Source organism: Chenopodium quinoa, unplaced genomic scaffold (genome assembly GCF_001683475.1).
Source record: "Chenopodium quinoa cultivar QQ74 unplaced genomic scaffold, ASM168347v1, whole genome shotgun sequence".
Lineage (NCBI taxonomy): Eukaryota > Viridiplantae > Streptophyta > Magnoliopsida > Caryophyllales > Amaranthaceae > Chenopodium > Chenopodium quinoa.
Genome location: NW_018743955.1, coordinates 1,534,697 through 1,560,099, shown reverse-complemented (window position 1 = coordinate 1,560,099; position 25,403 = coordinate 1,534,697). Strand labels below are relative to the sequence as shown.

The window sequence follows — 25,403 nt, the reverse complement described above, 5'->3', positions numbered from 1 at the left end:
ACTACATTCTGCAGTGAAAACTACTGCCTCCACCTCACTAATAGACCTTTTCCTTGTCAATATTTCTTTCATAAATTTTGCATATGAAGGAATTTGTGTGATTAATTCAGTGAAGGGAACTGTTACCTTCAAACCTTTCACCATCTCCAAGAACTTACCAAACTGCTTATCCAAATTTGTTTTCAGTTGACGATTAGGGAATGGAAGTTTGATAATTGGCTTTGGAGCATTGTTGCTTTTATCTGGAGTGGCCACCTTCTCTGGAGTCGTACCCTGCAATGTAGAATTAGATATGTTAGTACTATGCTTTAGCCCTGAAGGGCTATTAACTACATTGTTAGGTTTAATGGAATCAAGATTAGCATTATTTAATAAAACAGGTTCATCAACTCTGGGCATAAGGGGGCCTTCATAGTTTGAACCACTCCTTAGAGTAATTGCATAGGCTTGATATATAGGCCTGGTCGGCTGTGCTGGCAGAGCTCCCTGTTGGCGGGCTTGTAGAGTAGCGGAAAGTTGCGCAATTTGATTATCTAAAATTTTATTATGTGCTAGAATTGCATCAATTTGCGCATCTCTACTCTCCATGTGCTTCTGCATATTAACCAACATCGCTCTAATTTCCACCAAAGAAGGGTCGGAAGATGAGGAGGATTGTTGTGGTTGGTTTTTTTTTGCCAGCATTGGGATGGTAATATTTCTGCTGCTGTTGCTGTGGCGCCTGTGGTTCTTGTGGTGGTGGATTTTGAACATTAGTACTCCGGTAGGAAAGGTACGGATGATTCTGATACCCAGGATTGTAGGTGTTGGAGTATGGGTTATTCTGCCTATAAGCTTGAAAGGCATTAACTTGCTCCACGGAACTCTTGCAATCTTGTTCCCAATGACCTAAAATTCCACAATTTTCACAGAAAGCCTCATTAGCATTATTATTAATTGCAGAAACATTAGCTACATTAGCAGTGCTAAGATTATCTAATTTTTGGCAGATAGAGGTCAATTGAGCTTGCAAAAAGGATACAAAGTCAACACTATGCTTCCCCTTGTTAGTAAATCCTCTAGGATTCCCATATTGGGAATTATGTATCACCATATCTTCAATAACCTGACCTGCATCATCAACATTAAGATTCATAAATCTCCCACTACCTGCAAAATCCAAAATTATTCTAGAAGAATTTCCAATGCCGTTATAAAAGGCTTGGATTAACTGCCATTGTGCTAAATTGTGGTGGGGGCATTCTCTTTGTAGGTCCTTGAACCTCTCCCAAGCCTCATATAAAGATTCATCGGCTTCTTGGGAAAAGTTCTGAATTGCACTCCGTAGTACGGCTGTTCTCTCTGCAGGATAATACTTGTTATAAAAATTCAAAACTAGAGTTTCCCAGTCAGTTATACCAAGTGCAGTTCTATTTAAGCCATTAAACCACAATTTAACATTTCCAGTTAAAGAGAAGGGAAAGAGAAACTCCCTGATTTGGTCTTGAGTGACCCCGGCTTGCCTGATGGTATTACAATATTGACAATAGTCTGCAATGTGAAGATTTGGGTCTTCACCCTTAGCTCCACTGAATTGCTTCCTGTCTATCATCGTTATAAATTGAGGTTTAATTTCAAATTGTACCCCATCAAGAGCCGGAGTAGGGGTGAGATGTGGAAAATCTGTAAGCTTTAGTTGTGAGTAATCACTAAGCTTCTTTGGAGCCGTCATCTCTGATTATGTATCTGATGATACCTCTGAATCGCTAGAACCAGTTGGAGGATCGCGGTGATTATTATTATCACCAGAGTCCGCCGGAATTTGCTTGTAAAGGTTCTTTTGTCAATGGAAGGATCGTTCGATCTCAGGATCGAATGGGATGTACCTTGATCTGGAACACCTAGGCATAAACAAAAAAAACTAAAAGCAAATATGAGATTTGCCTCAAAGAACTAACTTTCTCTGAGACAAAAAGAAATAACCTAGACTACAAAAATAATCAAAAATAAAAACAAAACCGTTTCCCCGGCAACGGCGCCAAATTTTGACAGGGCAAAGTCGTATCCCCAAATCAAAAGTAATTCCTAAATCCTCTAACTAATGTAGATAGGGAAGTAGGGTCGAATCCACAGAGAAACGAGTCTTTCTATTCCTAATTAACTAATATAATCTAGGTTGTTAGGTAACCAATATATGAGTTGAATATGAGACTAAACTACGAAGGTTAAGAATAGGGAGAAAACAACATATAAAAGGATCTAGGGCATAGGTTCACCAATAAATAATATTTCAGGGTAGAATATAATAATCATTCATCAATGCATACATTAATCATATTATAAAGGACTTTCGCTACGTATTATAATCACACAATTAATTTACCGGTATTAAATCTCATCTTTCGAATCTCGACCTAACCATTTATAAATTAACCTGCCTATTGAAACTAGACCTAAACATCAATTCTCATCTGTCGAATCTCGAAACAATATCGTCAAACTCATGCATAAAAGATCAGGCCTAATCTAATCACAGAGCATTAAATAAATCAATAGGAAATTAACCTAGCATTGACAATCAACAACAATAAATCACCCCTTCATATTATTTATGGATCCCCATAAACCCTAAAAATAAAACTACTCACACATAATAGAAACTAAACTAATCAAAGTAATAAAACAAGACATGATCAAAGGAATAAAGTAAACAACTAAGATTAAGAGAAGAGAAATAGTTACCAAAAGAAATCTGGATTAAGAATAGATTGAGAACAAAATTATAAGAGAGAGAATTAATCTAAAAACTAAGTAGAGAGAGAAAATCTAAAAGAGAAGGTAATCAGAATTTACGTACATAATTCGTACTTAAACATTCCTCAAAAAAAAATTAAAACAAAACTAATCATCTCCTAAGAAAAACACGCGCCCGATCGGGCGAAGGGCCGCCTGATCGGGACCGCTTTTTTACTTGCCCATGCTTGGTATGCCGCGCCCGATCAAGCTTACGCTCACCCGATCGGGCGCGCTTCTTCCTTAACGGTGCTTATGCGCGCATCCGCCTGATCGGGCGTATGCTTGCCCGATCAGGCCCGACTTCTTCTTCGAGGCTTGGATTTCGATTGGGCTCGATTCCTCGGCCCAATCTGGATTTCCTCATCGGGTCTTGATTAATCGATCCAATAGCCCCGGTATCACATACCGAGCCCTTAATCACCTGCTCTCACCGATCCTGGGCTTCAAGAGTGGTCGTGTCCTAGCTTCCGTAGTCGATCCATGAAAACCCGGGAAAATGCTCCAAAAGTGCAATTTCCTGTAAAACTCAACTAAAACTACGAAAACACTAGAGAACACAAATTAGTAACAAAAGTGGCCCTAAAGAGCCAAAAACACTACTAATTATGACCACGGGATTGGGGTAAAACACTATATAAATTGGACATATCACAACCACGATAAAGGGATAACGATTGACCCGTGAAGGTTACACCCCATTCATAATCCATAAGATTACTAACTCCATATGGTTCGAAACCATAAAAGGAGGATCGGGGATGATGGTACGGAGTGAGTCATGGAGTCACATTAGCCCGTATTGGCCTCTACTCGATTCTTATTGTGAAAAGTGATTCCTGCGATCTCAAAGGCATACAAACAAAGATTCAATTAGCTCCAAACTATTATTAGGATAAATTGTTTAAATATTAATGCAAAATATAATTCTAAAATATCGTGATCACTTGATTAAATAACAAGATTAAAAAGGATCGTAAACCGGTTGTCCAAATTATCTTATTAGGCGTGATTTTCAATTACATATTCCCTTTAACATGAAATATGGTGATCATAATTAACAATAGAATAAACATTAATATTGGAAGAAATTCAACAATAAATTGTTGGTCAAATCAAATAAAATAAACGTAATCATAATACTAGCATCAAGAATAAAAATAAGAGTAATTAAGTGATTAATTACTCACTTTCCGCGTTTCCTTGAATTGCTACATCATGAATAAACTGTTAGTAACTTCAATAAATATATAAATCAATTGGAAATTAAATTAATTAAAAGTAGAGTTGATTTTGTCCAAACCCTCAGTTAATTCTACCTATCACGCCTTGGTTAAAGTATAGAAGTTCAGGTATTGTATGCACTCCTTGGAGTGCTTAAAGGAAGGAATAGTGAAAGAATAGGGAGGCTAGTGTTTAGGCTAAAGAGGGAGAAGATAATGATTTGATGATCTAGCTTATTGATGATAGAAAAATGGGAAATATGGCCTCTATTTATAATGAAAAAAGAAGGGTCTAAGAATTAAGAATAGAAAAGAATTCGAATTGGAATAATACTCTTGCGATAGACAGCAGTTTTTGCGGTTTTTGTTTTTATCATATCTTTTGATCCAAAAATCGGAATAAGACAAATAATACGTCGTTGGAAAGATATTGAAGTTTACGTTCTATCCCAATTAGAATCAGATTAAAATATTTTGTAGAAAATAATATATGGCTGAAATAGTGGGACGGTTTTAGTTTTGGATAGAGTTTCGTATTTCTTTTATATCTTTTTTCTTATAGCTCGGAATTAATATTATAATATATCTTTGGAAAGATAATTTCAAGGGCTATCCAACCATATAATATTTAAATAAAAACTAAGAGGCACGAAAATAATATCTGACTATCTTTGAATGTCTTTCAATTTGAATAGAAATAGGACTTTCAAAAAGAAAAGTTTTATTCAATATAATTTCAAACACTTTAATCTTATCTTTTCAAAAAGGATAATTAAGATTTTTTAGAAACTTATAGAAGTTTCTGTTTAATCCTAATTGGTTTAGGAATGGGATTAAATCCTTTGGACCCTCCACATGATCATTTGGTCATAAATAAGGCGGACTTATGTTCGATTTGGGCTCAGTTTAGTATTTTGACCATAACTTATTCATTATAAGTCAGATTTGGGATTATAATATATCGTTGGAAAGCTCTTCAAGCCCCATCCAAATTTTCAAACATTGGCCCAGATTATGGACCAAAATAAACTGATCTAAACGTTTTTATAAAATGACACGAAATGAATGATTTTAAAGGATAAAAAATGAATTATTTTGGGTTTAAAGACACGAAATAAGTTATGGTTTAGGGAAATGGTCTATGAATTGGTTTGGTTTATGAAATAGAAATATGGATTTAAGCACTCCAAAATTAAATACTCAACCCGACCAATAATGGCGATGAAAGCTTGTTCATCATGGACTTTGGTTTTAGGGAGACATTTTTAGGTGTCTACAGAAGCCCCCACTTTGAATGTGTTTGTAGAAACGTCAGTTTCAAAAACGATAGTCAAAGTAGTCAATAGGGACGGAAAATTATTTAAGACGTTCTGCGATCTTAAATCACTATGTATACGCCGATACCTGTAGAAAAATATTAATTCTACTGATAAAAGAGTAAAAGGATAGAATGCGTATCTAACACCAGTGTATCGATGACAAATATGTTCGATGGTATCTGACACTAGTGTATCGGTGACAAATGAGTTTGGTAGGTTCCTTTGTTTGAAGGAATCCATCGGATGATATTTGTTGAGATACTTTCCATGTATGAGGAAAATTGACAAATGAGCTTGGTAGCATTCAACTGGATGACACTTTCCATGCTTGAGGGAAAACTTGTCTAATAAGATTGCAAGTCTTTGTGTATCGAGAACTTTGCGCCATGAAATGATGGTGGTTCGATTGTCCCCGAACGTGGGCTATAGTTGGTTCGATTGTCCCCGAACGTGGGTTGTAAATGGTTCGCTTGTCCCGGAACGTGGGCTGTAAATGGTTCGCTTGTCCCCGAACGTGGGTTGTAGATGGTTTACTTGTCCCTGAACGTGGGCTGTAGATGGTCCGCTTGTCCCCATACGTGGGCTGTAGATGACACCTGCAAAATAAAATTTGCCAAGGGACTCATATAGACTATGATTAACTTGACCAACTGACTTGACCAAGCTTGACTTGACATGACATGACATGTGTATGACTTGTGATTGTGTGTATATGTGTATTAGGTGAGTGTGTGCACAAACACGAAAATGCAAAAGCAAAAATTTTCCGTCATGAGACGAGTGGAGGGTACCGACTTTCTCCCGAAAAACAAATACATGAAAACTTAACTTTTATTTTCGAAATTCCCTCAATGAGAGAATTTTGAAAAAGTTTTTGAATTTCCCTAAAAGAAAAAATATGAAAACGGGAAGAAGTTTTAAATTTCCTCGTTGAGCAAGACAAAATGAATCGTATGGATTGAATTGCTTGTCTTGAAAATAATGTATGCATGATGCATGTCCTTAGGCCAGGAGGCTAAGGAAAATTACATCATGTGACACAATAGAACAATGAACTTAGGTCATGGAGCTAAGCATCATATATGGTGTAAAGAAACGATCTTGAACGTCACATAATTCTAGAAGCTAAGCACGTATATAGATGAAGTGATTATTTCATAACGAACTTTGCTTAGGTCAAGGAGCTAAGCACGATATGATTTGTATGATTACAAATCATTGATATATAAATGGTACTAAGCACATTATGCGATGCGTGAAACAATGAACATTACTCAGGTCAGGAAGCTAAAGCAAGTATACAATGTTTCTTTTAATGCATGTTGTCTTGAAAGATGATGAAGCATGCGCGATAGGCAAACAAGATTTCATGATAAAGTGTTCCTAAGGGAAAGATGATATGGCTATGTTTGTGTGCAAGAAGTGTGTGAAAGTGATACAAAGGTGAGGCTGCAAAGGCTATGGTGAGGGAAATAGATGTTAGAAGAGTCGAGATGGTGACTCTTTAGGCTAGGTAGACTAAATGATGTGGGTTCAAGCCCCCAAGTGAAGCTCTAGATGGATAAGGTCATAGGGATAAGCATTGAATATTCTTTGACTCGATCGTGCATATGAATGTGGTCGCACCTCAATGTGAGGTTGCCTACGTATCCGTTAGGAATCAGGCCGAACGTAGCTCTATCTTTGCACAAGTGTATGTACACCTCAAAGAGGTCTTTCAAGGGTTCTAATGTGGTTAAGCTGAAGGTTTAAGGAAGAAAGAGGTAAAAAGCTAAAGACCCGAGCAAAGCCCCCAAGGTATGCAATTGTGTATTTGAAAATTTGGACTTTACGAGTTTTATTTTCAACATTTTTTTTTTGCTTTGATTTTTTTTTGTTTGAATCAATGTGAGAAATCTCAGATCATGCGCTCCATCACTCACTTAGCATTCATGTATCTCAGGCACGGTACCAAGCACTCGATGAGAGACGCAATTTGAGACGTGTTCATATCAAAGACATTGGAACAGTACTTGCCCTTAGACATTGTTTTTTTTTTTTTTAATTCACTTATTCTTTATTTTATTATTATTCTTTTTTTATTTGAACTTGTTTTCTGACTGTTACACAAATTTTACACCTTCCCATCCCAGGTTTATGTGAATGTGGGTTGAATAAATAAGATCAATCGTTAGACAAGGCTCAAAGTGGTTGATGAAGAAATGGATATGTGATTGAATGTTTAATAGGGAATGACATGGTTGCAAAGGTGCCTCAAGTAATTGGTGTACCTTCTGTTTAGTTCGATAATTTTTTTTTTATTTTTGCTAATTACGTGATCAAATGTAAGAAAGAGATGCTCATTTATGAAGAAGGTAAGAAATGTGACACATAGACACATGGATAAGGAGAACCTATGCTAGACATTTTAGGGGGGAGGGTTTGAAACAAAAGAAGAAGAAAAAATGAAATCTTGGTGAGAAGCTTGCATAGTGCTTTGTCTTCATGTCAGTTTATGAGTAACTTCTTGCCGCCTGGTGAGGAAAAAAGTTTCTTGTTGTTGATGCTTTGATTGGAAGGGAAAGAAGGAAGGAGTGACGTTTCCCTTATTCTTCCAACTAGCCTAGTGATTTTAGACTCAAGTATTGTGTAATGAACTCACTTAATGCATTCACTCAATACTCGAATTGGAAAGGAAGAGTGTATAAATAATTTTGAAAACTGATGGGAAAAACTCCACTCATTCCTATTACTATACGACGGAAAACGGCGTATGCATGGTCTTAATATACGATCATAAACAATATAGTGCATTACTCGAAGATAAAGTGTGTGAAATGACTCAACATGTGTAATTAGGTGAGTTTATTAAGACTCGTGGTATGATCGCATGGCTAGACATGAGGACGTTGTGAAAAACAAAAGACCCAATGTCCAAATAGCACGGAAGACTAAAAGACAAACTAACTTGATTAATTTTGTCCAATTTTAATGTTTATGCTATTTAATAGGTGAAAACGGTCCATTGGAAATCGTTAGTCATAAATAAGATCAACCACAATGAAATACAAAGAACACATGTTAAGGTTAGCACAAAAATCGATCACAAGAAACTAGAAAGAGGATTAGAATTCTACAAGAGTTAGGACTCATGGGTATAAAAATAAATAAATAAATAAATAAAAACAAAAATCTATAATCCTATGTTATATGAGTTGACACAAATTAAAGGAAATGGCTAAGACTAGCTTGAAACAAAAAGATATATAAAAAAAAATTAAAAAAAAAGTTGACGCTAAAAAAACACCTAAACTGGACAAGCTGTAGTATATCAATTATAACTTTTGATATGTGACTCTGATTGGGTCGAAACCAACTCCAAATGAAATATAAAACTTGAGGCTATAGATCCATAGGTTGCGCAACACATAACTCTTTTTAGAACTCTAGCTATGACCAAAATAAGTTGACTCTTGTGCAGTATACAGGAATAAAAATCCGGGTGACTCAAAAAATTTTAAAAAAAATCTATGGCTCGACTCTAATAATAAAAAAGGGTTTGATAAGAGAAAAAAAAAGTCAAAAATTCACATATAAGCACATTGTCACGAATGATGCAATGAAGTTCGCAACCTAAAGTCAAGTTCTATGTTCATATATGGTCAAGCTTGGGTGTCAAAGGGTACCATGGTTAAGAGTTTGGACGCGTTAGCAAGGCAGCCTCCCTTGAGGGCGTATGCCAATGGGCGGCTCCGTGAGTTCGTGATGAAATCAAACTCGACTCCATGGTTTGGGTGGATTTAAAAACTCGGATGAACCCTTATTGCCATGAGCATTTTTTAGTTAATAGAGCTTAAATCCCCCGGGCTAGCCACATACGTAGAACACGTACTATTGTGGCAAAATAGGTAATCTAAAATGCATATGCATATGCATATGTGACAATGTCAATTAAATCGCAGAATACAATTCAAGAATCTTTCAAGTCTCATCCACTCATCTCAATTAAATACCGATCACTCAAATCGATAAATAATCAAGAATCCTCCCCAGTGGAGTCGCAAATTGTAGGCGTCGTTTGAAGTGCGCCTACGTTAAACATGTTGTGAATATGCTTGGCACTCATAGAAAATGGTAATTGACATATACGATTAGGAACCCGTGAAGGTCGCACCCCATTCATAATCCATGAGATTACTAACTCCATATGGTTCAAAACCACGAAAGGAGGATCGAGGATGATGGTACGAAGTGAGTCATGGAGTCACATTCACCTGTATTGGCCTCTACTCGATTCTTATTGTGAAAAGTGATTCCTGCGATCTCAAAGGCATACAAACAAAGATTCAATGAGCTCCAAACTATTATTAGGCTAAATTGTTTGAATATTAATGCAACATATAATTCTAAAATATCGTGATCACTTGATTAAACAACAAGATTAAAAAGGATCCTAAAAATCGGTTGTCCAAATTATCTTATTAGGCGTGATTTTCAATTACATATTCCCTTTAACATGCAATATGGTGATCATAAATAACAATAGAATAAACATTAATATTGGAATCAATTCAACAATAAATTGTTAGTCAAATAAAATATAATAAACCTAATTATAATACTAGCAACAAGAATAAAAATAAGAGTAATTAAGTGATTAATTACTCACTTTTCGCGTTTCCTTGAATTGCTACATCATGAATAAACTGTTAGTAACTTCAATAAATATATAAATCAATTGGAAATTAAATTAAATTAAAAGTAGAGTTGATTTTGTCCAAACCCTCAGTTAATTCTACCTATCACGCCTTGGTTAAAGTATAGAACTTCAGGTATTGTATGGACTCCTTGGAGTTCTTAAAGGAAGGAATAGTGAGAGAATGGGGAGGCTAGTGTTTAGGTTAAAGAGGGAGAAGAGAATGATTTGATTATCAATCTTGTTGATGATTGAAAAAGGGGAGATATGGACTCTATTTATAATGAAAAAAGAAGGGTCGAAGAATTAAGAATATAAAAGAATTCGAACTGGAATAATACTCTTGTGATAGACAACAGTTTTTGCTGTTTTTGTTTTTATCATATCTTTTGATCCATAACTCGGAATAAGATAAATAATGTCTTTCGAAAGATATTGAAGTTTACTTTCTAACCCAATTAGAATCAGATTAAAATATTTTGTAGAATAAAAGATATGGCTGAAATAGTGGGACGGTATCAGTTTTGGATAGAGTTTTGTATTTCTTTTATATATTTTTCGTTATAGCTCGGAATTAATATTATAATATATCATTGGAAAGATAATTTCAAGGACTATACAACCCAATAATATTTAAATAAAAACTAAGAGGCACGAAAATAATATTTGACTATCTTTAAACGTCTTTCAATTTGAATAGAAATAGGACTTTTAAAAAGAAAAGTTTTACTCAATATAATTTCAAATACATTAATCTTATATTTTCAAAAAGGATAATTAAGATTTTTTTAGAAACTTATAGAAGCTTCTAATTAATCCTAATTGGTTTAGGAATGGGATTAAATCCTTTGGACCCTCCATATTATCATTGGGTCGTAGGTAAGGCGGGCTTATGTTCGATTTGGGCTCAGTTTAGTATTCTGACCATAACTTATTCATTATAACTCGGATTTGGGCTTATAATATATCGTTGGAAAGGTCTTCAAGACCCATACAAATTTAAAATCATTGGGCCCAGATTATGGACCAAAATAAATTGGTCTAAACGTTTTTATAAAAATGACACGAAATAAATGATTTTAAAGGACACGAAATTAATTATTTTGGGTTTAAAGGCACGAAATAAGTTATGGTTTGGGGAAATGGGCTATGATTTGGGTTGGTTTATGAAATGAAAATATGGATTTAAACACTCCAAGATTAAATACTTAACCCGACCAATAATGGCGATGAAAGGTTGTTCATCATCGAGTTTGGTTTTGGGGAACCATTTTTAGGTGTCTACAATGATGCTCTTTTGTTGTATTGGTTTCTTGATGTCCTTTATGATTATCTGTTACTTCATATCTTTCCGATTTTACTTGGGGAAGATATTCGTTAAACTATAGTTTTTTTAGGTGAATATGTTGATTTCTTTCGTATTTCTTTAATTTGATGTTTAATTTGAGTATGTGTGTAAATTTTTAATATACATTTAATTGCGAGTAATCTTATATTTTACTATAATATTAGAATTCATGCTCTATAGGAAATATCTTAAAACTAGGCTTCTATCTTCCCAAAACTCTATTCCCAAGTACTTAGGGCATATTATGATTTACTGAAATGAGCTGAACTGAACTGAACTGAACTGAATTTTTTATGAGAGATGGAATTAGTAATTGAAATAAATTGTTTATGAGAGAATAAAATTAGGAACTGAACTGAATCGAAATTAAGATGAAGAGAACATGTCCTTAGAAAACAATATGATGTTATATTTACACTTTGTTTGGATAGGAAGAAATGGAAGGAAAAGAAGAGAAGAGAAATGGAGAGGGACAAAATCTCTTGTTTGGGTAAAAGATTGGGGGAAGGAAGGGGAAGGAGAGGGAATAATCTATTTTTCCTCTCTCTATAATAACCATAATCTCTCCAAAATTGGAGAGATTTTGAGGGAAAATGGAGCTCACCTCCCCCTCCCTTTCTTTTCCCTTCCCTTCCTCCATTCTCCCTCCCCTTCTTTTCTTTCCTTCTTTTCTATCCAAACAAAGCGTTAGTGTGTTATGTAACTCTGATTAACAACCTACCAATATTTATTTCATTTTTTTTTTTGACAAGGAGAATGGTCCTACCAGGCCAGAACCTGTCACAGGTCCTCCAAACTCGAGTTAGCGGGCTGGATAATTTGGAAGAGTGGGGGGAAGGTAAGGGAATCCCACTCCCCCAAATTGTCAATAGTGGGGATTGAGCCTTCAACCACATTGTTGGAAGGTACTCTCCTTTCTGCTAGAACAACCTACGAGTATACCGCTTAACAGTATATCTTCCATTTTTGCGTAGTATGATTCTTGTCAAGTTGTTATAAGGTTTTACATCAAGACCTAATAGATGCTTTCGTAGTGTCGAAAGGGAGTTGCTAAGTTGAGCATTTGAAATCACACACTTTATGTTAAATGAGAGTCAAAGTTGAGCATCTAAACCTAACAACTTTCTCTTGAAATTGCTAATGTTAGATACCAACTTATTGGTATCTTTTGCAAAAAATACTCTTTCAAACTCCCTCAAGTCTCACCACTGGAGATGATCTTAGCCACTACGACCTTATATTGTTTATTTTCTTACAATTATTAAATTAAATAAAGGGAAATTCTCAATAGTACTCCCTCCGTTTTTTAATACTTGCTCCATTTCTCCATGCGCGGAGTTTTAGGAGAAATTAAAGAAAGTAATAAAATATGGAGGTAGTGGGGTTGGTGGAAGAATAAAATATTGTAGAAAGCAAAAGTAGTGGAGAGAATTAGAGAAGAGAGAATATATATTGGGTCCACTAGGTTAGAGAAATTAATTAAACTAGCCTTCTGGCCCGTGCAATGCACGAGTTATTCATATAAAATTGTATTGAGAGATAAGTGAGGAAATATCAATAAGTCATTATAGGGTATAATATGTAATCGGAAACATGATTAAAGAAATTAAAATTTAAAACTTTAATCGAAAAAGAGGCTTAAATAGAAGGTGGAAGGGCTAAAATTAAAGAGAGAATAGGAAAAGGTTTAATTAAAGGGGAGAGATGAAGATGAAGAGATGAAGTGTGTATGAAAGATGAAGTATAAGTTTAATGAAAGAATTTAAAAAAATGGCGTAATAAAAAATTAATAGTGTAAGATGACATGTGGCACTATGGTTAGAGAAATGTAATAGAATGGATGAGGACATGTGTCTTTCTTAGTTTCTTGGTTATAGTTTTTAAATACTAAGTATAGATATTATAAAAGCTTTCCAAATAAGGAAATTGAGCAAGTATTTAAAAATGGCCGCATATGGAAAGTGGAGCAAATATTTAAAAACGGAGGGAGTAACTATAAACTTTTGCTCATTCTCAATGGTAACAAAATATTTGGCAAATTCCCACAAATAGCATTACTTTTTATAAATTTCCTTAACATAACAATATTTTTACAATTTAGCAACTAATTAACTTAATTTAACAATAATTAACAAAAAAAATCTTTTTTTAAAAAAAAAAAAAAAAAAAACCACACTCCTCACCGACTTCCTACCCAGCCACTCTAAAACCAGATCTCCCTCACCCAGCCACCTCTAAAACCACACACTTCTCACCGAAATCCCACACAGCCAGGGGCGGACCCACCTTTAGTCATAGTGGGTCCGGTGACACAGTATTTTTTTTAAAAAAATAAAATATCAAAGAGACCCCTTATTATAGATAGGGGGTCTCTTTGATAGTGGTAACAACAAACAATATCAAAGAGACCGCTTATTAAGATAGGAGATCTCTTTGATGCTGCTATTGCTACAAAAGACTTGGTGTGTTTTTTTTATATATTAAAGAGACCTGTTATTTATATAAGAGGTTTCTTTGATGCTGCTATTGCATTTCACAATTTTTTTGCGTTACTTTCTTTTTCATTAAAGAGACCAGTTATATTTAATAACTGGTCTTTTAAGTTATCTCACTTTTTTTTGTATAATTTTTTAATAATTTTTTTCCCTTTTTATATCTTATATTTGTACAGCCAATTTTAATATTTCCCCATAAAGCTTATCAATTAACTAAAAAATCATAAAATTAATTCAATATAATAATTTTATTGTACCATTGGTTTATAACATGTTATTTGTAGTATTTTCGACTTGTAAAATTGAATTCTTAAGTACTGTATTTAGTTGTGATATGAATTTTTGTGTCCTATTTTTGGATTGAAATCAATTTGGTATATGTATATATACATATATATGTATGTATATATACATATATATATATATATATATTATATATATAAGTTTTGGATTGAAATTAATTATGAACAAGACATGGAAAAAAAATTGTACTTTCACAAATGATCAATAATTGATGGTGACACACTATCTCGGAAATCCTGGATCCGCCACTGCACACAGCCACCCCTAATACCACAACCCTCACCGAAATCCCATCCAACCGCCTCTAATCCCCCACCCTCAACCGAAATCCCCATCTAGATTTCCCCAATGTCAACCTATAGCCACGAAAACCCAACCCTGATATGAAAACACCGGAAGATTGCAAGACGGTGGGCGGAATTTGGAGTTGGTAGTGAAAGGGAAGTGGTGGGCTGTTGGGATTTTGATGGGAGTTTGGTTTCAGCGCTATGTAAGGTTCCGGCGAAGGGTAGGATGGGTTCGCGGGGTTCAGGCGTCAGTGATGTAATTATTGGGGGTGGGGGTAGGGATGGGGGTGGGGGTGGGTTTCGATGTGTAGCCAGCAGCTTGGGGGTGGCTGAAGGGAGGGTTCTGTTACTTCTGCATTTTTTTTTTGAGATAATCTAATTATTGTTTTATTAAGCTAATTAGTTGCTAATTGGAAGAATATTGTCGATGTTAGAGAATTATTTTAAAGTAATTTTATTTGAGAGAATTTGCCAAATATTTTGTTACCATTGAGAATGAGCAAAACTACATAGCTACCATTGAAAATTTTCCTTAAATAAATATTCCACTATAAATGAGTAACTTTTGATTTGCAATCGTTACCTATTATTTTATTTATTTATTTTTTTTTAAAAAAAATTGTGATTATAACTTCTCAAGATTAATTAGGCCAAATTGCTTACAACCACGGCTAGTAAATAAATGAAATTACTAGTACTCTACTACAAAAAAAAAAAAAAAAAGACTACTGGTTAATATGGCATATTACCAGTAACGTTTATATGAGGGTCAAAAGGTCATTTTCACCTATTTACTAAGGGTAAAGACGTAAAAATGCAAAAGGAGCTTTAACATCATACTACTGGCGTTAACTGGTTCAGTATCTACACTCCATTGCAACATCTATTGTTACTCCATTGTCCTCACTCTTCTGACTCTCCTCCCTAAGATATTGGCCATACTGCAATTCGACAGCTTCTTCTCCACAAGTCCGATATGCCGCAATTCGAATCGAATTTCAAATTAATGAGGCAGTCGAGTATGGGGAGGAGGATGGTGGAGGGAGAGAGGATGCTAGTGGGCCTCTCGAAGAAGATAGGAGGTATGGTGATGGTAGGGGTGGCGGAAGCGGAAGCGGGCATGATGATTATGGGTTTGGTGGTAATGGTGGCAAAGGTGGGCATTCTGGAACCAATTTGTTTCTCTTTCCTTTATATTTGACTGTGAATGGTTGATTATGCAAATTTACTGCAAGTTTTATTGGACTTGATTGTCTAGGGCTTGTTTGACATTGTTTTTTGTTTTCAGTTTTCTGTATTTTTTAAAACAAAAAACCAAAAACAGAAAACAAGAAAAAGGTGTTTCCACTTTTCTGTTGTCAGTTTTCAAATATATCATGATTTTAATAAGTTTGTCTAATTTTTGTTTTATTATATGACATATATCATATGAGTTTGAAATCTAAAAAACAGAAAAACAAAGCGATGTAAAACGAACCCTTAACGATTGGTTTTATTGAATTAATTTTATGAAATTGAAATTGACGAAATTGCTAATGGTGGGATGTTATTGCTATAGTATGATTTAATTTATTGGTAGTTGAATGATTATGTTTCTGTAGTTGCTGAGGTTTGTTCAACAGAGAATGTTTGCTAAATTACAGAGGGAGGAGAGAGGAGAAAGGAGAGAGAAGAAAGGAACGGGTGAATAATGAAGAAACGGAGTTTGTAAATCGTTAGAAAACGTCTAATTAATGTCAAATCATTGAAATGCATAAATAACATTAAAATATTTTGCTCATTGCTCATAATTGCGAATATGCCGCTATATTAACAAAGTTAGTTAATATGGCATATTAATGGGTACAGCTCCAAAAAAATAGAAGTCATCTTCCAAAAATAAAAATGACATGAATTGGCCCTAAGAAATTGAAGCTACCAGAGTTAGGGTCTTCATGCTTATTCTTCGAAGGCATACAGTACTGTACTGTACTGGTGGAGGACTTTGTAAGAGACTTGGAATTCAATTCTCCAATTATCCAGTAATTCGGACATAATTTATTTCGCAAAAATCCAGTCGATTAATTAGAAGAAGAGCTTGTCGCAGAGCAATTTCTTCTTCTAAAACCATAAACCCTACGTTTTTTTGCTCAACCCCTTCAAACTCGTCTTTATCATGGTAATATTTTCTTTCTAATTTCTGGGTTTTCTTTAAGTTTTACTCTTTAGTTCTTACTTTTTAGTTTCTTACCCTTATTTTATTGTTTTAAGTTTTAATTTTGGGTTCGAATATTAACAACATTTAGTGTTGAGGATGCTGTAATTTGAACCTTTGGCACATAAATTTGTACACTTTATAAGTAAAATCAATGGAATTATGACATTGTTGTTTTAGCTGAATTTGCTTCTTGTTGGTAGAATGTAATTAAATTGAAAATGGTATGCCTGGTTTTAAAATTTAGTGGCGTTTCTGAATTGGGATTTTTCTAATTTTAGTTAATTATAGTTCTATTTATTGTTGGAAAGCAACACTAGATTGTATTGTTAATTTGTTATTTTAGGGGGGAAATATACAAGAAAGCAACACTAGATTGTATTGAGCTGAAAGTTTTCTGATCCTATGAAACGTACCGACCTCTAAAGGCTCTATTTTGCTTGCTTGAGTTGATTGTTGGATGATAGTAGCTCAGAAAGAGTATTTTTCATGAATTCATATGTTTTTTTATTTTATTTTATTTATTTATTTTTTTTTTTTTATTGTGTGTAAATTACTTGTATTGGAAGACATGAATCATGAATGCTCTTTAATAATAATGTTTTTACATTTTATTCATATCTTCCGGTCGATGTAATTATATAGAGATAGTCTGGTTGAGTGGTTGATGCTATACAGTTATACAACAAGAACATTCATCAATTTCGCTGCAATCATGTGATGTGCAGGTTATGGAACCCAGCAGCAAGTAACCAATGCATTTATAGGCCGTATTCTATTTTCTAGTTTTGAGTCTACCCGGTCACTTTGAATTTCGCTTGTGCTAGCTAGTGTTGTTGGTGTTGGGATTCTAGACGTGGCTTATGCAGATACCAGTGAGGTTTGTGCTTATTATCTAGATGGAATACTCTGTGCCAAGCCTAGTTTGTCTGCTTTTTTATTTATACTACGTATGATTTGTGTTGGAATTTTGGACTCTAAACTGTACTGCACAAAGTGTATATTGAATTATTATTTCTTGATTGCAATCTATCTTGAACTCACTGCAGGTTTCTGCCGATTCTCCCTTGCCACCTGATATCCCATCAAGTTATGATAACCTGGAAGAAATAGCAAAAACGGAACAGTACAGGTTGGAGGAACTTATGAGAAGCAAAAGCATGAAGTATGGTTCTTATCCACAATTCACCCTTACAGTAAAGGGCGAAAAGGTACACATACTGTATCACCCTAGTAAATTCCTGCGTCAAACACCTTAACTGCTGTATGAGACGACTTATAGAGTGTTTTTTTTTTTTTTTTAGTTTTGCATCACCTTCTTTCTAATCTCCATTTACTATCAAATTTCATTACGATATCACAAAAGTTACTAGAGGCGCGAAGCACAAAAAGGGGGCTAATACGATTCCTTCCTATATGGATTATTGAGGGATTAATACTTTGAATCATTGGCCCTGTAGTCCTATGATGGTGTTCACAGTCGTATTATTTCGTTCTACTTAAGGAAAATAATAGAAATTTGAATAATGTTAATTTGATAAGATTGAGATATATTTTGGAAGCATACCAAGTGAATTTTTATTTGAAGAAGTTCATAAGGTCGGGAGTCAATGGTGGTTGTGACCACCTAAATGGCCTTTAAGGGTCTTGTGGGTCCATAAAAAGTACCCGACCTCTTTTCTTTCCGTGCCTGGAAAAAGTCTTTGATTGTCTAAAACCGAAGACTATAATCTAATCTTTCAGATCATTTTCAAGTTTTCAAAATTTAAGTGAATGTGTTGGTCGGTGGGTATCATGGGAGACCTAAATAGGTTTAGGTGTACAAAGTTCCGAGAATGAGTTTGGTTCAATTATTGAAATTATGTTGTGTTGGTAGTCAATGTTAATTTTATTCACCAACTTGGCAATTGGCATCACTGGGTCGGTGGGCCCTACTATCTACTAAGGTGTCAGAAATCCTTTATTTGGTTATCTAACCCAAACAGCCAAACCTACCCATTGCTTACCATGTGTTTTTTTATGCACGGATTACATGGGTTGTTTACACCATAATGTTTGTTGCTCAACCTCATTGTTAAATGTTGTTGTTTACAAATGTTGATAATGAAGCTTTTTGTGATTGAGAAGTATTCATAACGATTGGCAACAATAATCGTTATTGGTGGAAAATAATCATGTTGTTTTTTACCCATTTTCCTTCTCTTTTTTTTATTTTTTATTTTTATCAAATTGATTACATGAACAAGTATTACCTCCATTCTTGAAGAAAAACAAAAAGCAAACAGTTAGTCCATTGGCACGCACCTTGAGGTCCACGTACCTTCATGGGATACCTTTCTTCAATAATGCCCACTCGAGTATCTCTCTTGGCACGCACCTTGTCATATGCCTTCTCTTAATCAATAAAGACCATATGAAGATCCTTCTTCTTTACCCTATAAAACTCCATCATTTGTCTTATTAAATGGATTGCTTCCATAATGGATCTCCCCGGCATAAAACCAAATTGGTTATCCGAAATGTTTGTGCTTGCCCTCAACCTATGTTCAATCACTCTTTCCCGCAACTTCATAGTGTGGCTCATAAGCTTGATCCCTTGATTGTTTGAACAATCTTGAGCTTCTTCTTTGTTTTTATAAAGCGGGACGAAGGTGCTCTTCCTCCAATCTTGCGGAATCCTTGTAGTTTAATCTAAGGGTTTTTTAGGGTTCTTATGTTATAAAAGAACCATTGAGTTTTAAGTTTCATTAAGCTAATATAGCCATCATTGACTCCTTGTATTTACCTCTTGTTTCCTCCATTAAAATGAAGAAAAGCTCTCGAATCCCCCACCTGTGAATTAGGTCTAATTGACCAAACCACATAAATTCTTATGTGTTTTTGTTATCTTCTTTTTTGCTTTTACATATATTATTTTTCATTGATCTTGTTCCACATAAATCAAACCTTATACCCCCTATTTCATATTTCATAACAGAGTCAGTGTGCAAACTGATAGCAAACAGTTATGCTTAACCTTTTTTCCCTTGTCTTGTGCACAAAGATGATTTGATTAGAGTGTTCTGATGGATTAAATTTTGATTCTCTTCTCTCACAATGCTTTACTTTATACATCTAAGTATATATCATGATAAGGCTCACAATGTTAAAAGATAAGAACAAACTTACTAGTTATTGTAGAGAAGGCTGTTTGCGCTGTGCAGCCATGTTTGTACATTGTTCTTTGCTCTTATGATATTGGTTCTTTTTTTTTTTTTTTTTTTTTTTTTGGAATCGTTTTCTGCAATAATAATGGTTCTTTATGATAGTGTAGATTGCTATCAAGTTTCCAGTACCCAGTTATTGCGATATCCCTGGACTGATAATTAACCTTGCTTCAAGCCTCAATGGTGATTCAGTAATGGATGTTCAATTTAGGGCCAGGTGATTTCAAAGTTTAAGCTCCTTCATCTTTTTTTGGCTTTTCTTTTTACATATTTTGGACGTCATATGTGTTTATACTATTTCAGTTTCATCGCTATTGTTATTAAATCTGCTTTTATCAATTAACTCTTTTTTTTTTTTTTTTTCTGTTAGCCTGTATAATTTCAGCATAGTTACTTCGCAGCTAGCACTCAGGCTCCCAAATGAAAAGAGAGAAAGTGGAAAGAGTAAAGTTGTTGGGGGGGGGGGGGGGGGGACATTTCAAATGACAACGATCTATGTGTATTAATATTTAGGCCAGTGATAAGTCCTCATAAGCTGGTAATTATCGCCAATAATTTAATCTTGATAGGGTATACTGTCCTTATAGATGCTATATGCCCTATTTTGATATCAAAGACAGTATTACTCGCATCTAGCATTGAATTGATGTTTTTGTTGCTGGTATACTTTCAGGAGTTTGAGATCCTAAAGAAAGGAAGCTTTAGTCCCGCAGAGCTTGAGGCTCTGGTCTCCATCATGCAAATAGCTGGTGAAAGGCCTGGGCAGAGCAAAGCTGGTGAAAGACCAGGTCAGACCAAAGTTGATGAAAGACCAGGTCAGACCGAAGCTGGTGAAAGGCCAGGGCAGAGCAAAGCTGGAGAAAGAAGTAGCTCTGCAGAAACACTATCGACAAGTAAATCAATTACTAGTTTGGAAGCCATGGGCGTACGTGTATTCGGCCTTGATGAACCACTTGTTGGTAATGCCAATGAAGAGGTGACATGGGATACCATTGCTGGCTATGATCAGCAAAAGAGGTATATAAAATTCGGGGCTTTGACGGCTTGTTTAGTTGAAGATCGTAGACTTTCAAGAGATATTTGATATGTTTTGCACATAATTGTGAAGTAATAGTCATTGAATGTCAAGTAATTAGGCTCAGTAGGGGATGAATAGTAAATGTGAAGTAGGGGAGAGTGATCTCCTTGACCTTTTATATGTATGCCTTTTATCTAATAGTTGCAACTGCAGTGTCTCAGTTAAGATACTTCATTTATAAGAGACAGCTTATTTAATGAGATTTCTATATACTTCATATGCGACTCCTAAAATTCTGCCTGATCAATGTTATATGATTCATTACCCTTTTTTTCTTTCCTCATTTTCTCTCTTACAGGGAAATGGAGGATACTGTACTATTGGCTCTGCGTAGTCCTGAAGTTTATGATGACATTGCCCGTGGGACTCGGTGAAAATATGAGTCAAATAGACCCCGAGCCGTGCTTTTTGAAGGCCCTCCAGGTTTTCCTTCTATGATAACTGAAACTAAACTATGCTGTCAACACATTTTGTCTTGTCTATGCCTATATTATAAAGGAAATAACAAACTATGTTTCCCATCTTGTGACCGTCAGTCTTATGTATATACTTTGTGCTTAGGTACTGGGAAAACATCTTGTGCTCGTGTTATTGCTAATCAAGCGGTAAGCCTTTATTCTCCGTAATGATCTTTGATGATGGATTTGCTGCCCTACATCTAGTATGATATATATTTCACGAGTGTTAATTTTTTTTTTTTTTTTTTTTTTTTTTTTTTTTTTTTTTTTTTTACTTTTTAGGACTAATGTTGTCTTATACCTTTCCAACTGTGAAATGACCAGTCAGTCTTTGATTACACTGAAGAGGTTCAACTAATCATCGTTGTTCATTCAATCATTGTCTCTTAGAATTTACTGGATAGGTACTTGAGAAACTTTCTCACTTTAACCTCCATCCCTGTACTATCTGAAACTCAAACAATAATTGAGTAATTCTCTCTTGACAAACAGAATGAACAATATAGTTCACAACAAAACCACTACACGTCAAGAATAGTTTGTTCATCATTTAGATTGCAAAACATTAGCACATTTGAATCAAACATCAAGGCCAAATCATAAAAATAACTCTGGCTTAGACATGATAAATATAATTTATCAAACCACTTTCTCTACATCACAATAATGAGATTGATGTGTACCTTTATTAGTTCATTGGCATACTGCCTAGAACCATTCTGCTTATCACATTATCTTGTACTTGTTTCTTGGCTTAGAGACACATATACATCTTTATCTCAATTAACAACATGCATGTGAAGTTAACAACTTATGATCATTCTAGCAAATGAACTCTATCAATGCGAACTATAGTAATATCACACATGAATCAAGAAGTTCAACTCACATGCCAAGAAAAAACTTAACATAACAAGTTAGATTACTCAAATCTAACCCCCACTCACCATACATATCACAAGGGATATAACATCATGAGCAAAAATACCTCATATTCTAAGTTGTCACCTGCGCATGCGTTTTAAATACACACCCTTGATTTACAATCAATCATGCTAGGAAGCTTAAGCAACCTTACTGCAAACCAGACAAGCTTAGAACAAACCAGGTGAGTCATAAGAGTTGGTCAGCACCAAACTTACAGAATAAATCCTAACAACATAATATCTTACCTTTAGCCCATTTCCAATCGACCACCTTTCAACTCACCTTGAAAGATACTTACAAGTTACAACAGATGGATTTCTTATAGCAAGGCAAGAGATACTCTTCTCAAACATATCAGACTCAAAGAGAGTGCACAACTCGCGTTAACATGCTTCTTTCCACAACTAGTCAATCAGGTTTATTCATATGGTTCAGGAATTTTCCATTCACCACTACATGAATATATAAACCACACAACAAACATCTACATACAACTTTCGATCAAGAAAGTAAAACCAAGATGATATAACACTAGTTTAAGCTTTAATCCAATACACCTTAGATGATGAACTCATCAACTTTACTGGCAGAATAAAGCTTTGGAGGCAAGAACAATTCCTATGAACGAGTAAAACTAACATGTCATGTCATAGGAAAACATATACTTGAGACATTTCAAGGATTTAACATATCAAGCTCGTACATGATAAACGTAGCAGATATTCAGCATACATATCACCCTCAGTCCCACAAGCCTTCATACTTTATGTGAAACTTATCTAGAAGTCAATTCTTTATTATTGGAAACCCCCACATCACAGATACCACATGAAAATAATCATGAATCAGGTAACAAATTAGGGAGTATAAACCAAATTCTTGGGTGAAATACTTACTAAACAAATAAACAACTGATACATATCTGCAACTCCCACAATACTAACATTCACAGAATATTAATAGTGTTTAAAGACATATAGAATGTTAATTCCCATCCTTACCTCATGTGGGGCACTTACACTTCAAACTTGCACGACCATTCTAGCTTTGTTAAGTCAAGCCTTTTTATTCTGCTAATAAGCACGGAAATCAACCGGTCTCATCTAGACCATCAACAAGAAAAATAATTGCTAAATCTCTAGCAAATTAAATAAATGCATTTCAAGTTCGTGAACAAAGCTACTTAAAATAACAAGAATTAAAAGAACCAATAATTCTAAATCCCTTTTTAATCTAAAAAGGGACACTTACAAGCTTATCACATACTCCGTGCTTAACAAAACATTGTCCATGATTAGGAGAAATAACGATTAAATACATTATCATAAGATAGAACACGTATCTAACCTAATCTACTAGGACAAATAGCAATGCCCATAATCATACATGATTAAACAGATCATAAACAAATAGCCATAGATAAAAGAATAACTCATGGAAGTCTTCCTCCTCAACAATACTCACAAACATGAGTAAAACCAACTTACTAGTTAGTCACAAAATCTAACTCAAATCACCCCCACATTGCTACACAATACATCATAATAATTATATTATGCATACTTGGGGCACATATAATAAACATATTATATAAAGTTAGAATTTAACAACAAAATAAAATGAGAAGAAACTTCCCTAATCTTTGATATGAGCATGATAGCCTTTAATTAAATGTTATGATCCAACTGCAACCTGGCACTGAACATCATCAATCTCGCTGTTTCGAGAAAGAAAGTCGGAGGCTGGACGCGCCTTGGTAATCACTACTCCGCAGCTGCATCCCAAGTTCTCTTCTCAATGAGCCACCAGTAATGAAAATTAGGAAATATATATCCTTTTACTGATGCAATCTCTCGTCCAAACCTAACACGAGACAGTAATAAACCCAAATCTTGCTGCCATGCCGGCATGCCCAATCCACTATATTTGTTAGGATTCATTTCTGTTGACTCAAATCAAATAGTGGGTTTTGTTCCTTGAAAATTAATTCTGTCAATTACCCATTAAAATTCCACTTGCTAGGAATTAAATAATGAAGCCACTTGATAATAATTTGATATTAAAGGATTTTGACTTCCTTAATTCCACGTCGAACGATCACCAGATCAAAATCTTTGAGAGCACAAAACCCAAAGCAACTCGATCGCAATCGCAAGAGCTCCTTATCCACTCAATCCCTTGATAGGAATTAAATAAAGTAGCTGCTAGTCTCAAATTAAAGAACTTGAATTCTTTTCAATTCCATGTACGACAAGACTCCTCTCGATCTCGAATCAAATACTAATTTCAATCCCCGATTAAACGATTTGCATAATTTAATAATCAAGGAATCAACGGTATAATAGATTAATAATATTTCGCTTTTAAATTGTTGGTAAAATACCTGTCGATTCCAATAACAAAAAATAGAGAAGATGAAAGGGAAAATACTTGATTGAAGATCTCAAACTCACAGTCGCGCCGTGGAACAATAATCCACTGCCTTAGAAGCGAAATACGCCACCATCGGTACAGGTTTCCTGATGATGCACGCCCCTCAAGTTTAACGCAACTCTCCCCGTAATTCGTGCACCCGAACCCGAAGAGTGGAATTGCTCAAGAACTAATCAGATCTCAAAGGGTAGGTTTTTGTTTATGTGTTTAGGGTTCAATAATATTAAATTTATGAATACAGGAAAGGCAATGCTCATATTTATATGTGTCCCGAAATTAGGAGACAAATAAACAAACCGACCTAACGAAAAAAGGCGGGCCCGATCGGGCAAACATCCGCCCGATCAGGCGCAAGATAAAGTTTTCCCTGGTGTCACGCCCGGTCGGGCGAACACCGCCCGGTTGGGCGATCTAGAAAACCCACCTCAGGCGAGTCATCGGGCTCGTCAAAAACTCGAGTCCGTCGCCCGGTCGGGCGAGGGCCGCCCGATCGGGCACGAGAGTTCTCCTATTTTCCTTAGCTACCTCCGTCCGGTCGGGCGAACCACCGCCCGATTGGGCGCGAGAATCCGTTTGCATTACCTATTTCCAACAAAAGGAACCAAAAACAGAGTCGTCACCTTGATAAGCGCCATTGGACATGAGTTGATGAGATTATAGATTTGGCATTGAGCATAGCGTGATC

The 25,403-nt window shown here is 35.2% G+C and overlaps 1 protein-coding gene and 1 long non-coding RNA gene across 2 annotated transcripts; both read left to right on the top strand.

Annotated features, from left to right (window-relative positions):
- Positions 1-15,921: 15,921 nt before the first annotated feature.
- Positions 15,922-20,285, top strand: LOC110689161. The gene is made up of 5 exons (XR_002504823.1): positions 15,922-16,580; positions 17,345-17,496; positions 17,666-17,827; positions 19,930-20,039; positions 20,193-20,285. It is a non-coding gene; the product is annotated as an uncharacterized LOC110689161 (long non-coding RNA).
- Positions 20,286-20,296: 11 nt separating this feature from the next.
- On the top strand, positions 20,297-24,544 carry LOC110689160. The gene is made up of 4 exons (XM_021865889.1): positions 20,297-20,360; positions 20,496-20,839; positions 21,199-21,323; positions 21,462-24,544. The coding sequence occupies exons 2-3, from the start codon at positions 20,559-20,561 to the stop codon at positions 21,272-21,274; spliced, it is 357 nt and encodes a 118-aa protein (XP_021721581.1). The 5' UTR covers positions 20,297-20,360; positions 20,496-20,558; the 3' UTR covers positions 21,275-21,323; positions 21,462-24,544.
- The last annotated feature ends 859 nt before the right edge of the window (positions 24,545-25,403 follow it).